This window comes from Eublepharis macularius, chromosome 1 (genome assembly GCF_028583425.1).
Source record: "Eublepharis macularius isolate TG4126 chromosome 1, MPM_Emac_v1.0, whole genome shotgun sequence".
NCBI lineage: Eukaryota > Metazoa > Chordata > Lepidosauria > Squamata > Eublepharidae > Eublepharis > Eublepharis macularius.
Window position 1 is genome coordinate 23,601,029 of NC_072790.1, and position 15,042 is coordinate 23,616,070.

Below are 15,042 nucleotides of genomic sequence, written 5' to 3' on the forward strand. Positions count from 1 at the left end.
AGTTCCTCTTTTGATGGCACCAGAATGTCCAAATTTGGCTTAAGATCATGGCACCAAGGTGTTATGGAACCCCTCTTATTAAGAAATAACACCTCCGTTGCAGGTCTGGCTTGGGAGAAGAGTGCAGGGGGTGGTAGAAACCCCTCTTCCCACCACACCATAGTCCAAAGCAGAACCAGACCCCTGCAGTTCTGTTAAAATGAACTCTCAGCTCCAAAATGGCAGCAAGTCTCTGTGGACAGGGTCATATTTAATTTGGTCCTAAAAGTTTTGTTTCACTTCCACAAACTTCCTCAGTGGGGTCTCTGTTTGTCTAAGGGCAGCAGTAACTGCCTCTCTGCAGCCTGCCACAAATAGGCCTTTTGGGCAACAACAGAAACCAAGAAAGCAGTGCCAGGCAGTGGGAAACAATTCCCTTTGATTTTACCTGGGGGTCTGACTACTTACCCACCTTGGCTTAGGTTATATAAAACCATGAATACAGCTGTCCTGCAGCAATTATACAGTGTACTTGTCATATATATCTGGTCTTTTGCTGAAGCTAATAAGGGAAAGGCATTTAATTGACCCTAATAAGTATTCTAAGAGAGGCAGATGTTTTCCTGGACTTGGAATGTGAACTAAACCTGATGACAGTCCTTCGATGCAGAGTAGAGAGTTGCAAAATCAATAACCATTAATAATTATGAAACTGGAGCAGACACATATCATATGCCACCCTCCCAGTCTTGCCTGGCTTTATAAAGAGGCAAGAGAAATCTTTCACTTTGCCTCCCACTGTTTCTGGGAGCCTCTTCTCTTCTGTGAGTTCAAGATCCCGGCCAGCACTCCGATTAACATGAAGACCCTTTATCTTCTCTTCGCTCTTATGCTCCTGCTGCCTCCAGCTGTCCCAGGTAAGATACAACGTCAGTTCCAGGAATATTGAAAAGGCAGAGGTTTGCCCACTCTTTGAAGTGGGACCTGCTTCTAAACTTACTATACTTTTGGGGGACCCACTTGCACAGTAACTGCACACTACTCTTCCCTTCCTCAACATAATACAAAGGAATTTCACGCTAATTACAACGCTGAAAACATTTATGTTTTATTTATAATGTTTACTAGTGATGTATAATGCTTCTGAGCAACAATATCTCACTGCCATTTTTCACATTATGGGGTGAGGTTTGTTATGGGGTGGTGAATTTCTTTTTCCAAAATTCATTTCTAGCCGCTAATCCCTCTTATTCTCTTTCTTCTTTTTTTGAGAGCTGTAGTTCTCTTTTATTTCTCTTTGAAGAGAAATCAAGGTGCCCTTTTGTAACTTCAGCCCTTGCAACTGTTTTATGTTTTATACCTCAGTGTGGAGGTCTAGAAGGAAGGCTTGGGAAGATATTGGCTGCTTCCACACTGCTTACCTTACCTCGGAACGACCCGGAACATTGCACAAAAAGCGCGGAAGATCGCGTTTTCTCACATGAGATTTGCGCGACCTCGCGCGAGAAAACGCAATCTTCCACGTTTTTTGCGCGATGTTCTGGGTCGTTCCGAGGGAAGGTAAGCAGTGTGGAAGCAGCCACTACCTGCCTCTGAGTTTCTACCGGGTGAAATTCTGAAATTTTGCAGAATCTCTCTTTTTGAGCTCCTCTTCACAATTTTTTTGCTCAAAAAGGAATTAATTAGAAACTAACTCCAAATGGCTAAATAGAGGAAAAGGAAAGGATTGTTGGATTTCAGGGAGAAACTGAATAAAGATAAATTAAGAGAATTTCTCTTAACAACCCTAGCCTCCCAGTGCCTCCTTTCTCATCCCACTCAGTTCAATTTCCTGGTCTTGCAACCCACCACAGACAAAGTGGCAAAGAATAAACAATGATCATCAAAGAAGGAATGATATTAATGGAAGGCAAAATAGCATCTTATAGAGTGATTCTGCACACGTTGGATAATGCGCTTCCAATCCTCTTTATAGATCATTTGGAATGGATTTTTTTGTGCGTGGAACAAAAAATCCACCTCAAACGATTGATAAAGTGCATTGAAAGTGCATTATCCAACGTGTGTGGAATCAACTTTATTGTGGCATTGTGAGCCTAAAACAGCTGAGTGAGTGCCACTTCATAATTTGTTATTAATTAGTTGATTCAAGACTTTTTGTTTTTCTGGAACATATCATCACAGTCTTAGATTTCAGTTTTGAAAACAAACAAAACTACGACAAGTTTGTGGATTTTGCTTTAGGCCAACATAGACCGTATCTTTTGTTTAATCATTCTTCATTTTAATTTAAAATGATAGGACATGCAATTCTTTGGCAAATTTAACTTCCAGAATTGCTTTACACTGGGAAAGAGTGAGTGTGAAATACTTTAACCCTTCCCCCAGCTGTTTTCTTACTTGAACCCCCAGCTGTTTCTATCCCCACGGAGAAAAACTTACCTGTACCCATATTTTTTGCCTGGTGGGGTAATATCAGCTCGAGGGTGGCTTTTTTCCAGTGGGAAAAATGGCAGGGGAGGAAACAGGTCCCGCTCTCTTGATGTGCTTCTCCCTGATGACAAAACGATCACGGTAGTTAAACTTGCAAAAGAAAAAAAAAGGTCATTTAAAACAAGCAGAGAAGGAATCCTAATGTGTGTACAGCCCTAAGTCAGACAATATTCTTAATTTATACATTGAAACTTGAGGGATACAGTACATAAATAACCAGGCTCATTTTCACATGTTTTTAGTCTCGTGCAAAATTGCACAAAGCTCATGGAACGAGGGCGTCTTCATGGTGTGATTTCTGACATCACCTCATGATTCTGTTTCATGGTGCGATGATGTCAGAAATCGCGCCATGAAGACGTCCTGATTCCATGAGTCTTGTGTGATTTTGCTTGGGGGTCGAGATGTGTGAAAATGACCCAAGTCCAGGGCTTTTTTTCAGGGGGAACGTGGGGGAACGGAGTTCCGGAACCTCTTGAAAATGGTCACATGGCTGGTGGGACCCGCCCCCTGATCTCCAGACAGAGGGGAGTTGAGATTGCCCTCCGTGCCGTGCTCAGCGGCACGGAGGGCAGTCTCAACTCCCCTCTATCTGGAGATCAGGGGGAGGGGCCACCAGCCATGTGACCATTTTCTCGGAGGGCAACCCACTGAGTTCCACCACCTCTTTTCCCAGAAAAAAGCCCTGCCCAAGTCTATAATAAAGGAGTGCATAGGGAACTCTTTATGCTTGGGTGTATAAGGAATGCTGCTGGGCGGAGCCGGAGGGGTTATGCCTTCCTGAGAAGCAGGTTGCATGGTGGCTGTTTCGGTGGAGTCAAAGATATGAGAAGAGAGCAGTGAAGAGAACTGGAAAAACATCCTCAGTGTTAACTTGTCTGTGCACATGAAGTGCAATTGTGGATTTGTACAATTTCCTTCTTGCTAACATCCTTGTCACAGTTTTAGATTTTACTCCATTCTTCTCAGACCTCACAGTGGTATATGTTCAGTAAGACTCGCAGTTCGGAGTGAAGAAGGACTGTGTAACCAGTTTTTGTACCAGTCTTAGAGCATCTTATCTGCAATTCTTTACAGTGATAACATTGGAATTATGGGGAAAGTGAGGGAGATCTGTCACAATGAGAAGCACTGATTGATTGATTGATGTCATTTAGAGTCCGCCTTTCTCGCTGAGTCACAGTAATGCCATAGGGTATATAAAACCAAATTTGCAAAGAAATAACATTAGCAAAACAATACAGGTTAAAGAAATGCTGAAACAGAGCATAAGCAATTCTAGGATTGACAGTCGACAATACAGAACTACCCAGTAGGATCATACCTTTGATCTTCGTTTGGTTAGCTTGCACAACCTGTCCAAGCAGTTTTCTCATTAGGATAATAAGGCAGCATGAATTTTAATTTTGGGCCCCAGCCTTTTCTGAATGCCTGCTCAGTACCTGATTCTAGATGAGTAAGTAAGCATTCTCTCTGCAACTGAAAACCATTTTTAGCGCCTCCATGAAATCTAAGTTCTTCTGAAAAAGGCCCAAACACCAACCATTCCTTTAATGTTAAAGGCATGTTCTTAATCTGAAATGTCTGAGATACTCGCTGATAGCTTTTCTGGTTTGGGGCATGTTTTGAAAACTGTCTCACATATCATTTTTATCTGAATAAACCAAAAAGGCAAAGACTATTTAACAACTGGCAATACAAGAAGCAACCCTCTAAAAACAGTATAATGTAATGGTTAAAGTATCACACTCTGGGAGACCCAGGGTTCAAAGGGAGAGCCATGTATTGTGTCCTCAGCTTCTTTGAAGAAGGGTAGACTAAAAATGATCCAGAGAGTCATTCTAGTGGCCATGCTGTGGACCAGGGCTTTTTTTCTAGAAAAAGAGGTGGTGGAACTTAGTGGGTTGCCCTAGAAGAAAATGGTCACATGGCTGGTGGCCCCACCCCCTGATCTCCAGACAGAGGGGAGTTGAGATTGCCCTCTGCGCGGAGGGCAATCTCAACTCCCCTCTGTCTGGAGATCAGGGGGCGGGGCCACCAGCCATGTGACCATTTTCAAGAGGTTCCGGAACTCCGTTCCACCACGTTCCTGCTGAAAAAAAGCCCTGCTGTGGACACAAGACACCAGTGTCGAGAAAATCCTTTTTTCCTTCAGCAATCTGGGGTGCTTTGACCCTCTGCAGGCACCCACACTGACAGTAATCTTGCACACTTTGTATAACTGCCTCATCTCAATTGCAAATCACACCAGAGACACATAAAACAGAAACACAAAAGAGAAATTGAGTCCCTGACATATATATCAATGCAGTTTTATTGGGACTAGCAGTTTGGGTCTGAAGGAGCGCCAATATAATTTGTTACAGGTGGGGGCGCTCTAGTCCCAAAAATTAGCCATCACAAACCATATCCAGAGCCTTCCAACATAGCAGTTTATTTGGTTTATGGAGGGAAACAGGGCTTTTTAAGAGGCACATCTTGAACTGCCCAGTGCTATGTGATTAAAATTTGCCACTCTAACACACCTGTGCCTTTGCCTTGTGAGTGAGCGCATGCTGAACGTCGCATTTACGCTGTAATCCTATGCAGAGGCAAGCCACTGTAACTGACTTCAGTGGGTTTAGATTAGAATGGAGTAATTCTGCATAGGATTGCAGCGCAAGAGGCCTCCGGGGAGTGGGAGAAAACTCTCAGTATAAGGAATTTGACAGCATTAATGCAGCACGCTTGTATTTTTGAACAGCACAGATGTTCTTTCGGACCTGCACTTCCCCCTGACCCAGAACATCTCATTGCACATTTTAAAAAAACTTGAAGGGGAGGTTCCCTTCTCCACATAAAATGCACAGGGCAATAGAAACAGGGAACCTTTCCCCCTCCCTTCTAACCAAAATTGTTTCATGTTATACTTGACCTTACTTCTGACACTAGCTTCTCAATATGTATTATTCTATACAGGGCTTTTTTTCAGCTGGAACGCAGTGGAACGGAGTTCTAGAACCTCTTGAAAGTGGTCACATGACTGGTGGCCCCGCCCCTGATCTCCAGACAGAGGGGAGTTGAGATTGCCCTCCGCGCATTGGCTCTGAAAATCTATAATTCTCCATGTTGCCTGTATCTGATACTGTGCGATGCAAATAACCACTTTCTTGAATTCACAACCAAATCATGAACCTTAGTAAGGGTTTTTTTTCTCTCTCTCTCCTGTTCTCTTTTCTTTTTTCTTTCTGCAGGAAATACTGAATCAGATACTGTTGTCTGCTGGAGGAATAACAATCTATGTGCCACTCTGCTTTGCCCCATTTTCTACAGACAAAATGGAACCTGTTTCAGCAAGAAACAGAAATGCTGCTCACGCTGGCTATAGAGCAAACCCTGTTGTCCTTCAGGGAGAGTTTTTCAGAAACAAAAATATGACCTTGCAATACACTCAACCATCCTTGACTGTCTGTTATGTAATGTAAATAAATGCACAAATATAATTTCCCCTTCAATTAAAAAAACTTTAAAAAATACTGTTAATTATAATTATTTATGATGCTACCTTAACTAGTGCAGTGAATGATCTGAAGGCCGTATTAAGCCTTGACAGGTAAGAAGATTTGGCAGAAGCAATGACTGGTGGAAATCATATCCAAGCTGCTCTGAGGTCCTTCGAGGAAGCATGGCCTATGAATGTAAAAGCAGTAACAAAATAATACATTCATGTATACGTACGATCAAGTGATGGATGATGTGTTTGCATCCAAGTCAGAATCAATGAATTAAAATAGATTAATCAAGAGGATGTCCAAAATTAATTAAGGTCCTGTTACTCTTTTGCTGGTATCGCAGGCAGTGCAATCCACCCCCACCCCCAGCCTCTCTGTGACCCTTCTGACAGTCACTTCACTGTCTACTGGAGGGGAGAGAAGCAAAATATTACATCCCAGGCATCCAGGCTGTGCAGTTGTAGGGAGGCCTTGGATGCTCTTGTTCAAATATGGCATCAAGACATTGGAGTATCAGAACAGCCTCCTTCTGCAGCCTGTGAAATGGGGGCATGATATTTAGTCTCATCAAATCCAGTGAGTGGCTCATGAGTGTCTTTACTAGCAGTATTTAAGAGGAAGCAACAGAATTGCCAGGGCCACAGCTGTGCAGACTCACAGCCGGTAGAAACTGCCACCAGCATGGGGTTGCCAAACACCAGATGGTGCCTGGAGGTCTCCCGGAATTACAACCGATCTCTAGATAACAGAGATCAGTTCCTCAAGAAAATGTCAGCTTCAAAGGGTGGATTCTGTGGCATTCTGAGGTCCTTCTCCTCCCCAGATATAGCCCTTCCCAGGCTCTACTCCCCAAATCCATGGGAATTTCCCAGCCTAGAGTTGGCAACCCTATACCAGCAAGCAGGGCTTTTTTTCAGCAGGAACGCGGTGGAATGGAGTTCCGGAACCTCTTGAAAATGGTCACATGGCTGGTGACCCCGCCCCCTGATCACCAGACAGAGGGGAGTTTAGATTGCCCTCCGCACCGCTGGAGCGGCGCGGAGGGCAATCTACCCCCCCGTCTGGAGATCAGGGGGCGAGGCCACCAGCCATGTGACCATTTTCTCGGAGGGCAACCCACTGAGTTCCACCACCTCTTTCCCCAGAAAAAAGCCCTGCCAACAAATGATGCCAGCACACACACTGGGTACTGCTAGCCTCAGTAGCTTCCCACTCGCACACTTCTGCCTCTGGCCCAGCAGCTCTGTCCACATTTCCTAATGCCTACCAGTAAGGCTCATCTCTTTTTTCAGCAGCACTCGGGGGTTCGGGGCTAAGATATTCCCTGAGATCCACCCAAAAAGCCATTCCTGGCTTTGTGGTCATGATAGGGTGTGCACTGAAAGCTAGGGAACAAAAACAACCACTAGTTGATTAGCAGACCAAGAACAGACACTGCAAAGAACGAGAAACCATGTGTGTCCTATCAGGCCATTACAAATGGAAGTGCCACATTTTTCAGGATCATATTTTTATCTTCTCCTTCCTCCTGGGAGATCAAGAAAGTATGAATGAGGGTAAGCCCATTATAATCTCACACAAAACTTTTAAGATAGATCAAGATGGGTAGCCGTGTTAATCTGTAGTAGTAGAAAAGAGCAAGAGTCCAGTAACACCTATAAGATTAGCAACATTTGTTAACCTATATGACTAACAACTATAGTAATAGTGCCTCACCCAGAGTAATGAACAAGTTAGTGTTATTATTATCTCCACAATACAGCTGGGTGCTGGGGCTGAGAGGAGTGGCTGACCCAAGGCTACCTACTGAGCTCATGGCAGTAGTGGGATTCGAACCAGTAGAGTGTTGATTCACAGCCAAACCACTTAACCACTGTGCTACAGCAGTGCTCTATTTAATTACTTCATTAATACTCCACCATTCTTCCCAGCGGGGACCCGAAGCGGCTCACATCATTCCACTCTCCTCCATTTTACCCTCACAACAATGCGGTGAGGTAGGCTAGGCCAAGAGCGCGTGACTCCCCAAGGTCACCCAGCAAACTTCCACAGCAGAAAGCGGTTTTGAACCTGGTTGTCAGTTCCCAGTCTGACACTCTAACCATAAATAAGGCTTTCCAGTAGATTACATTTTTTTAAAGTTCATGTTCAAATCAAAGAGTGCATTCTTGGCATTACATGAAAAGGTCAGTCAAGAAACAGAATACTAGACATTTGATCCACTTGGTGGAAAAGCAGTCATCGTTGCCTTTCTCCTGTTAGGTATACTTTGCAGCCGTGCATAGCTAGATCAAGCAACAAGTCCGGAAATATGCAATTAATGCTGCCTTTTATATAAATGTTGCAATAGTGCAAACGTGCAAAGTGCAAATAAATAACATGCAATGAATACAATAAATATAGTTAATACAATTCAGTTGTCCAAGTCATAATATAAATGTCCGAAACAAACCCACAATGGGGATATACTAAAGAGCAAGTCACAAGGCAGTCTGATGGTGGTGGCTCAAGTCCAATGAGATGTAAAATCCACAGGTGCCGACGGGATTATGCAGGCATCTTATACAATCCCCGTTTCGTATGAAACATACTTCTTCTTGGGCCCAAGTACAACTGGAAGGTTGCCAATCCACTCCAACGTGACTCCAAATGAATGACGGACATAGGTGAATGGTCCATTCACCTATGTCCGTCATTCATTTGGAAATGTAATAGGTCTTGAGCAGTCACGTTGGAGTGGATTGGCAACCTTCCAGTTGTACTTGTGCCCAAGAAGAAGTACGTTTCATACGAAACGGGAATTGTATAAGATGCCTGCATAATCCCGTCGGCACCTGTGGATTGTACATCTCGTTGGACTTGAGCCGCCACCATCAGACTGCCTTGTGACTTCCTCTTTAGTACATCCCCATTGTGGGTCTGTTTCGGACATTTATATTATGACTTGGACAACTGAATTGTATTAACTATATTTATTGTATTCATTGCATGTTATTTATTTGCACTTTGCACGTTTGCACTATTGCAACATTTATATAAAAGCCAGCATTAATTGCATATTTCCGGACTTGTTGCTTGTACTCCTCACTATCCGGTTTTCTCCCCTTGTTTGGCTTAGTGCATAGCTAGATCAGCAGTCCCATGAGAAGATATGAGAGATAATATCATGGGAACCACTGCCCTGTGCAACAGGCCAAATGATCAGCAGTGATTTGGCTGTAGGCAAATAGGCTGTATAAACTATTTCCTCCCTCTGGTATGACCAGATTCCTTGGGAAGGCGGCACAACGCAAAAAGAGACGCCCACTGTAAGACATGATGTGGCACTCAGGGTCACAGATGACTCCAATGATTCCTCAGGTTCTTGTGTGGCCAAAGTATTTTTTGTCAATCACCTTTCCTCAGGAACAGGCCTCAAGATAATAAAAACTAATTTTTATGAACACTGGAAAACCTGAATTAACAGTAAAAAAACCACCTCCCACCAAGATAAAACAGCAGAATGCACTTAAGCAGAGCAAATGAGTAAAAAAACTCCATTATATAAGGTAGACCCAATACAAAAAAAAACACAGAAAAAGACAAAAATATAACTGGGGTCTCCTCAGAGACCAGCTTTAATAGTGACTAAATGCTACCAGGGAAGTGATTTTCTTGAAAAGTGAGTTCTACCACGTCCTTGGCATTATATGGAAAAGTCAGTTAAGAAATAGAATGTGAGGCATTTGATTCACCAGGAAGAAATGCAGTTACTTAGCTGCCTTGGTGACACTGTGAGAGCAGAAGGGTAAAAATTTTGCAAAGAAAGAAAGAAAGAAAGAAAGAAAGAAAGAAAGAAAGAAAGAAAGAAAGAAAGAAAGAAAGAAAGAAAGAAAGAAAGAAAGAAAGAAAGAAAGAAAGAAAGAAAGAAAGAAAGAAAGAAAGAAACGGCCCTCCCGGCCAGCAGCTTCCACTGATAAGGCTGGGGGCTGCTCTTTGCCTCGCACGAAGAAGGAGACAGAGCATTTCCACGGTATCTGGGTCTCAGGCGGGGGGGGGGGGGGGGGGCAGGCAGAGAAAGGAGGTGACTCTGCCCAGCCGGCTGGCAGTTGCTCTGCATGCTCGGCCTGAGCAGAGCCCATCTCAAGCTCTCTCAGCCAAGCTCCTCGGAGGCTGTTTTACCAAAGGCCCTCCTGGTTGTGCAGGGATATCTGCCTGGGAGAAGTGGTGACATTCCCCTGCTTGCTCCCTTCAGACTCCAGGAGGAGAGCCAGGGCCCAGCGCCAGGCTCAGTGGTTTGGCAGAGGCTTTTTCTTACTTACATTCGGGGCCTGTTGTCTATCAGTCAGGAGGGCTGAAGCAGGGTGATACCTAGGCACCTCTCCCCCGCCCCCATTTTACTTTATTGGGAGAGAGTACTTCTAGCCTCAGCAACAGGCTTTGCTGTAGGCCACAGGGGTGAGTTGCAACCATCTATTACTACTGGCCTAGCAGGGTGGATGCTGGTAGCCCCTCCCCCCGTCTAGGCTTTCCCCTCCCCTGCCGTTACACTTACTTGGGAGGAGGTATTTCCAGCGGCATTAGCTCGGCCTAAGGCCTTCAGGCAGCAGGGGCCATTTTGTGGGAGGGCTTGGCAGTTTATTCAGTTGGGTATGGCCATTTTGAGAGTGGCACCCGGTAGTTTGTTTAGCCTACTTAGTGGCCATGTTGTGAAGGCATCTACAATATGCACAGCACCAGGGGTGGCCCTTTTGAGTGTGGGCTGTGTGTGGCCAGATTTGCCTCCTGCTTACTGGCAGTAGCTGCCATTTTAGTGGGGCTTTTGCAGCTTATCATGTGGTAGAGTGTCCATTTTGGGAGTGGCACCTCTGCTTAGCTTCCTGGCAATGGTGGCCATGTTGTGAAGGCATCTACAATATGCAGCACTCTGGGAGGTGGCCATTTTGGTTGTGGCATTTGTGTGACCTGATTTACCTTCTGCTTACTGGCAGTAGCAGCCATTTTAGTGGGGCTTTTGCAGCTTATCCTGGGCTATGGTGGCCATTTTGAGAGTGGCACCCAGTGATCTGCTTAGCTTCCTAGCAATGCCGGCCATGTTGTGAAGGTATCTGCAATATGCACAGCACTGGGGGTGGCCATTTTGAGTGTGGGCTTTGTGTGGCCTGATTTGCCTCCTGCTTACTGGCAGTAGCAGTCATTTTTGTGGGATTTGGAGCTTATCCTGTGCTGAGAGTGACCATTTTGGGGGGTGTCTCATGGTGGCCTGCTTAGCTTCTTTGCACTGGTGGCCATTTTTATAGTGGCCTCTGCAACCAACACAGTGTTTGGGCTGCCATTTGGGGGCTGCGTTCCTATTGGGCTTTGAAGCTCTAAAATCAGTCATTTTATATTGTATTACATTACTGTACGTTTGCATTATGCTACCCCAAAATGGTAGTAGCCCTGCTAAGGGCAAGCAGCCAGAAAATAGGCCTCCTGCAAAGTGGCCCTGCAGACTCTTCCTTTGAGGATAATGAAGTGGCCAAGAGGAGGAGGAAAATACTGGGCTCTCAGTGTCTGTCAGTCAGGAGGGCTGAAGCAGGGTTAGTCCCAGCCCTTGCAGGCCTCCAGTCTATCTAGGCCTCCCTCACTTTTTCACATTATTTGGAGAGTGTACTTACAGCAGCAGCAGTGTAGGCCTGGCTGAGGCTCGGAGGGGTGGGTGGGTCTTGCAGTCATCTGAAGGGTGGTTTGCTGCACACATTATTTCTACTGGCTTAGCAAGGATCTACAGTCCCAGGGTGGTGGCTGGTAACCTCCCCCCACCCTTTTCCCTGCTCAATTTGCAGCCTTGGTGGGCCTAAACAGCTGTTTTTGTTTTTTTAGGTTTTGTCACTCAGGCCACCTAATGGCATGCTGTGTTATTGCATCTGCTGAAATCGGCAAAGCTGTCACGCAGGGTACCGAAGTCTTAAGATGTGATCTGATCTTTCTACCAGATTAGCACAATTAATAGCCAGTAGCGGATCTGGCCTAGGCTGCTGTAATCCAGTCATGTTAAAGTGACAGTGGACCTGACTGACAAGGTAGGTAAGTCCACTGGCCTCCAGGGCCTGGCTGTGGGGGCTCCAAGGGGTCAGGTGACAGTTTCTCGACTCCCATGTTTAGGCTCCTGGGTTGTATTGCTGTCAGTCTATGGAAGACAAGATGACTCCCAACCCTTGCAGCAAGAAATCCAAGCTCTCTTGAGTAAATGGGTCTTTACTGAGATATCATAAGCTTCGTCATACATATGTCCATAGGTTACACAGAAGCAATTAAAGGCGTCTGGCTGTACACAGGTCTCTTGTTAAGAATGACACATTGAACACAGGATACATTATATCAACCCGTTCACATGTTCCCCCACCCCTCTGGCTCTCCCAGCCAAACACAACCATTATCGGGATGGAAGGAGCTGTCCCAAGGCTGCTGCGGTGATCCGAGATAAGGGCTCGCCCGTCCTGGAATCTGGAAAGCAACAGGGAGCAGGTGCAGGAGGCTATTGCAACATATCATAAGCTGAGGGACAGTGGGCCACAGACCTGACAATCGCCTTGGGTCTTGCCTTTGGGTTTCGCAGTTTGGCCACTGGGTTGTTACTTGACTCAGTCCTAAAGGGACAGCCATAAAGGGAGCAGCATGTTGGGGGTTAACTTTCCTCTTCAGGAAGCGGAGGAGAAGGATGAGGTGGACCTGAGGAGGGAGACATGTAAATGAGACTTAAGAAGGTTCACTGCACCTGGGCCAGTCAGCTGCTAGCCGGCCTTTCTTTTATGGGAGCTCCAGCAGCTGGCGGGGCACCAAGCCTTATCTCCAGGTTGTTGGCACCTAGAAGTGGAGTTTCCTTGGAGTTTCTGCTGTCTTGGGCCCAATGGCTTCTGGGTTGGCTCCTAGAAGTGGAGTTTCCACTGCCTTGGGGCCCAAGGGCTTCTGGGGTTAGTTCAGGGGCACTGGTGGGCAGAGCAGTGGAGTTTCCTTGGGGTTTCCGCTGCCTTGGTGGCCCAGTGGCTTCTGGGTTTAATGCAGGGGCACTGGTGGGCTGAGCAGTGGCCCATTGACCAGTCAGTACAGGAGTCTTACTATAAACCTTATATGATTGGAATTTTCCAATCCTCATGGCAGTTGGATTGTGGGGGAGAGAACTAGATAACCCCTCACCCCACTTCATGTGGACAATTAGGCAGTGGTGCCCATACCTAACCCTCTTTCATCCAAGTGGCATAGGATTTTGAGGAGGGTTCTGGAGACTGGTCCTGGTGTTTAGGTTTTAAGGCAGTGCCTGGTCTTGCCTGCAGATGGAATGGAGCAGCTTGTCCCTCGGATTTCCTCTGAGCTATGCCTCCAGGGAGGGCTATTGATTCTTGGCAACTGGGTATGGCCAGCAGTCTCTAGGCTGGGGTACCAGTTGGTCTGTAGGAGTTATGGCTGAGCTGGTGGATCTCTCCCAGTTATGGGAAGTTTAGGCGCATTTAGGTACACCAGTAAACCTCCCAGTTTGATGTAAGCCTGGGCAGCAACATTAATGATGGGCACGAGAGTTAGATCCTGAGCATTAGTGGAGTGATGACCCAAGCCCTTAAGGAGGGGTTTGGTTGACTCCACATTAGCCATGGGGAAAGTGAGGGCTGAGCTGCTACTTCTGTTTGATTAGATGTGGGGTCCTTTGCCTCACTCCTGGTCATTCACCTGGGGGTAATGAGCTGGGCTTCCCAAGGGTATGGCCCTTCTGTTACAGGCCCCACAGATGTGCACACATAGGCAAGGTGGCCCAGTGTGCTCAAGGAGAGGAGCAGGCCTCCACCTCATGTACTGGTCATTCACTTGGGCAGTAATGACCTTGGCTGCAGGGCACGGCTGTTCCGGTATATAGGCTCACGCAGATTTGAACACATAAGCATAGTGCCTGTGAGATGGAAGGGAGGAGTGGCCTCCATTTCATGTTCAGGTCATTCAGTTGGGTGGTATGACCTTGTCTCGCAAGGTATGGCCCTTTCCTTACAGGCTCATATAGGCTTGCAGCGCTGAGGCAAGTAGTGGACTGATGGTTTGAGGGGAGGTGCGGACTTCCGCCTTACATCCTAGTCATTCGCCGCGTGGTGTTGACCTTGTCTCACAGGGCATGGTCCTTTCCTTACAGGCTCATATAGGCTTGCAGCACTGAGGCAAGTTGTGGCCTGATAGTTTGAGGGGAGGTGCGGACCTCTGCCTCATGTCCTGGTCATTCGCCATATGGTGTTGACCTTGTCTCACAGGGCATGGCCCTTTCCTTACAGGCTCATATAGGCTTGCAGCGCTGAGGCAAGTAGTGGACTGATGGTTTGAGGGGAGGTGCGGACTTCCGCCTTACGTCCTAGTCATTCGCCGCGTGGTGTTGACCTTGTCTCACAGGGCATGGCCCTTTCCTTACAGGCTCATATAGGCTTGCAGCGCTGAGGCAAGTAGTGGACTGATGGTTTGAGGGGAGGTGCAGTCCTCCGCCTCACGTCCCGGTCATTCGCCGCATGGTAATGACCTTGGCTCACTGGGCATGACCTTGGCTGCAGGGCATGGCCCTTTCGTTACAGGCTCACACAGACTTGCAGTGCATAGGCAAGTAGTGGCCTGGTGTGTTGATGCTTGGTCCTCAATGCTTCCATGTTGGTGCGGTGGGAAGCTTGGGACTCGTTAGCCCCTGAGAGGGCTAGATGAAAGGCTAACAGAGCCATAGAGAAAGCTTTGGGGGAGGGTTGGGGCATTTATTTGCCACACCCCTACATACTAGGCTGAATTTGCCAACCTCTACCGAGGTAATGGGGGTTCACCTGGCCACTGAAGGCAAGGACATCATCCTCAATGACCTACGGCAAGGGCCGAGGTTGGCACTAGGCCACCTGTGGGGTGCTAGGGCCTAAGCAGAGGCTTGGCCCTAGCGGTGGCAGGATACAGTTTGGGAATAGGGAGCGGTGAGTACCTTAGGTGCTTCTCCACTGATGGGGAAGAGGGGTCTGCCAGGAGCGGATGGTACTGCTTGTGATGGCTACAATGCTGCGTGGGCAGACTACCTTGGGGAACCCCATGTGCAAGTCCTTCCCTCACTGCT

The 15,042-nt window shown here is 46.7% G+C and overlaps 1 protein-coding gene across 1 annotated transcript; it reads left to right on the top strand.

Moving 5' to 3' along the window:
- Window positions 1-737: 737 nt before the first annotated feature.
- Window positions 738-5,979, top strand: LOC129343567 (beta-defensin 12-like). The gene is made up of 2 exons (XM_054999852.1): window positions 738-896; window positions 5,706-5,979. The coding sequence occupies exons 1-2, from the start codon at window positions 839-841 to the stop codon at window positions 5,837-5,839; spliced, it is 192 nt and encodes a 63-aa protein (XP_054855827.1). The 5' UTR covers window positions 738-838; the 3' UTR covers window positions 5,840-5,979.
- Window positions 5,980-15,042: the final 9,063 nt, after the last annotated feature.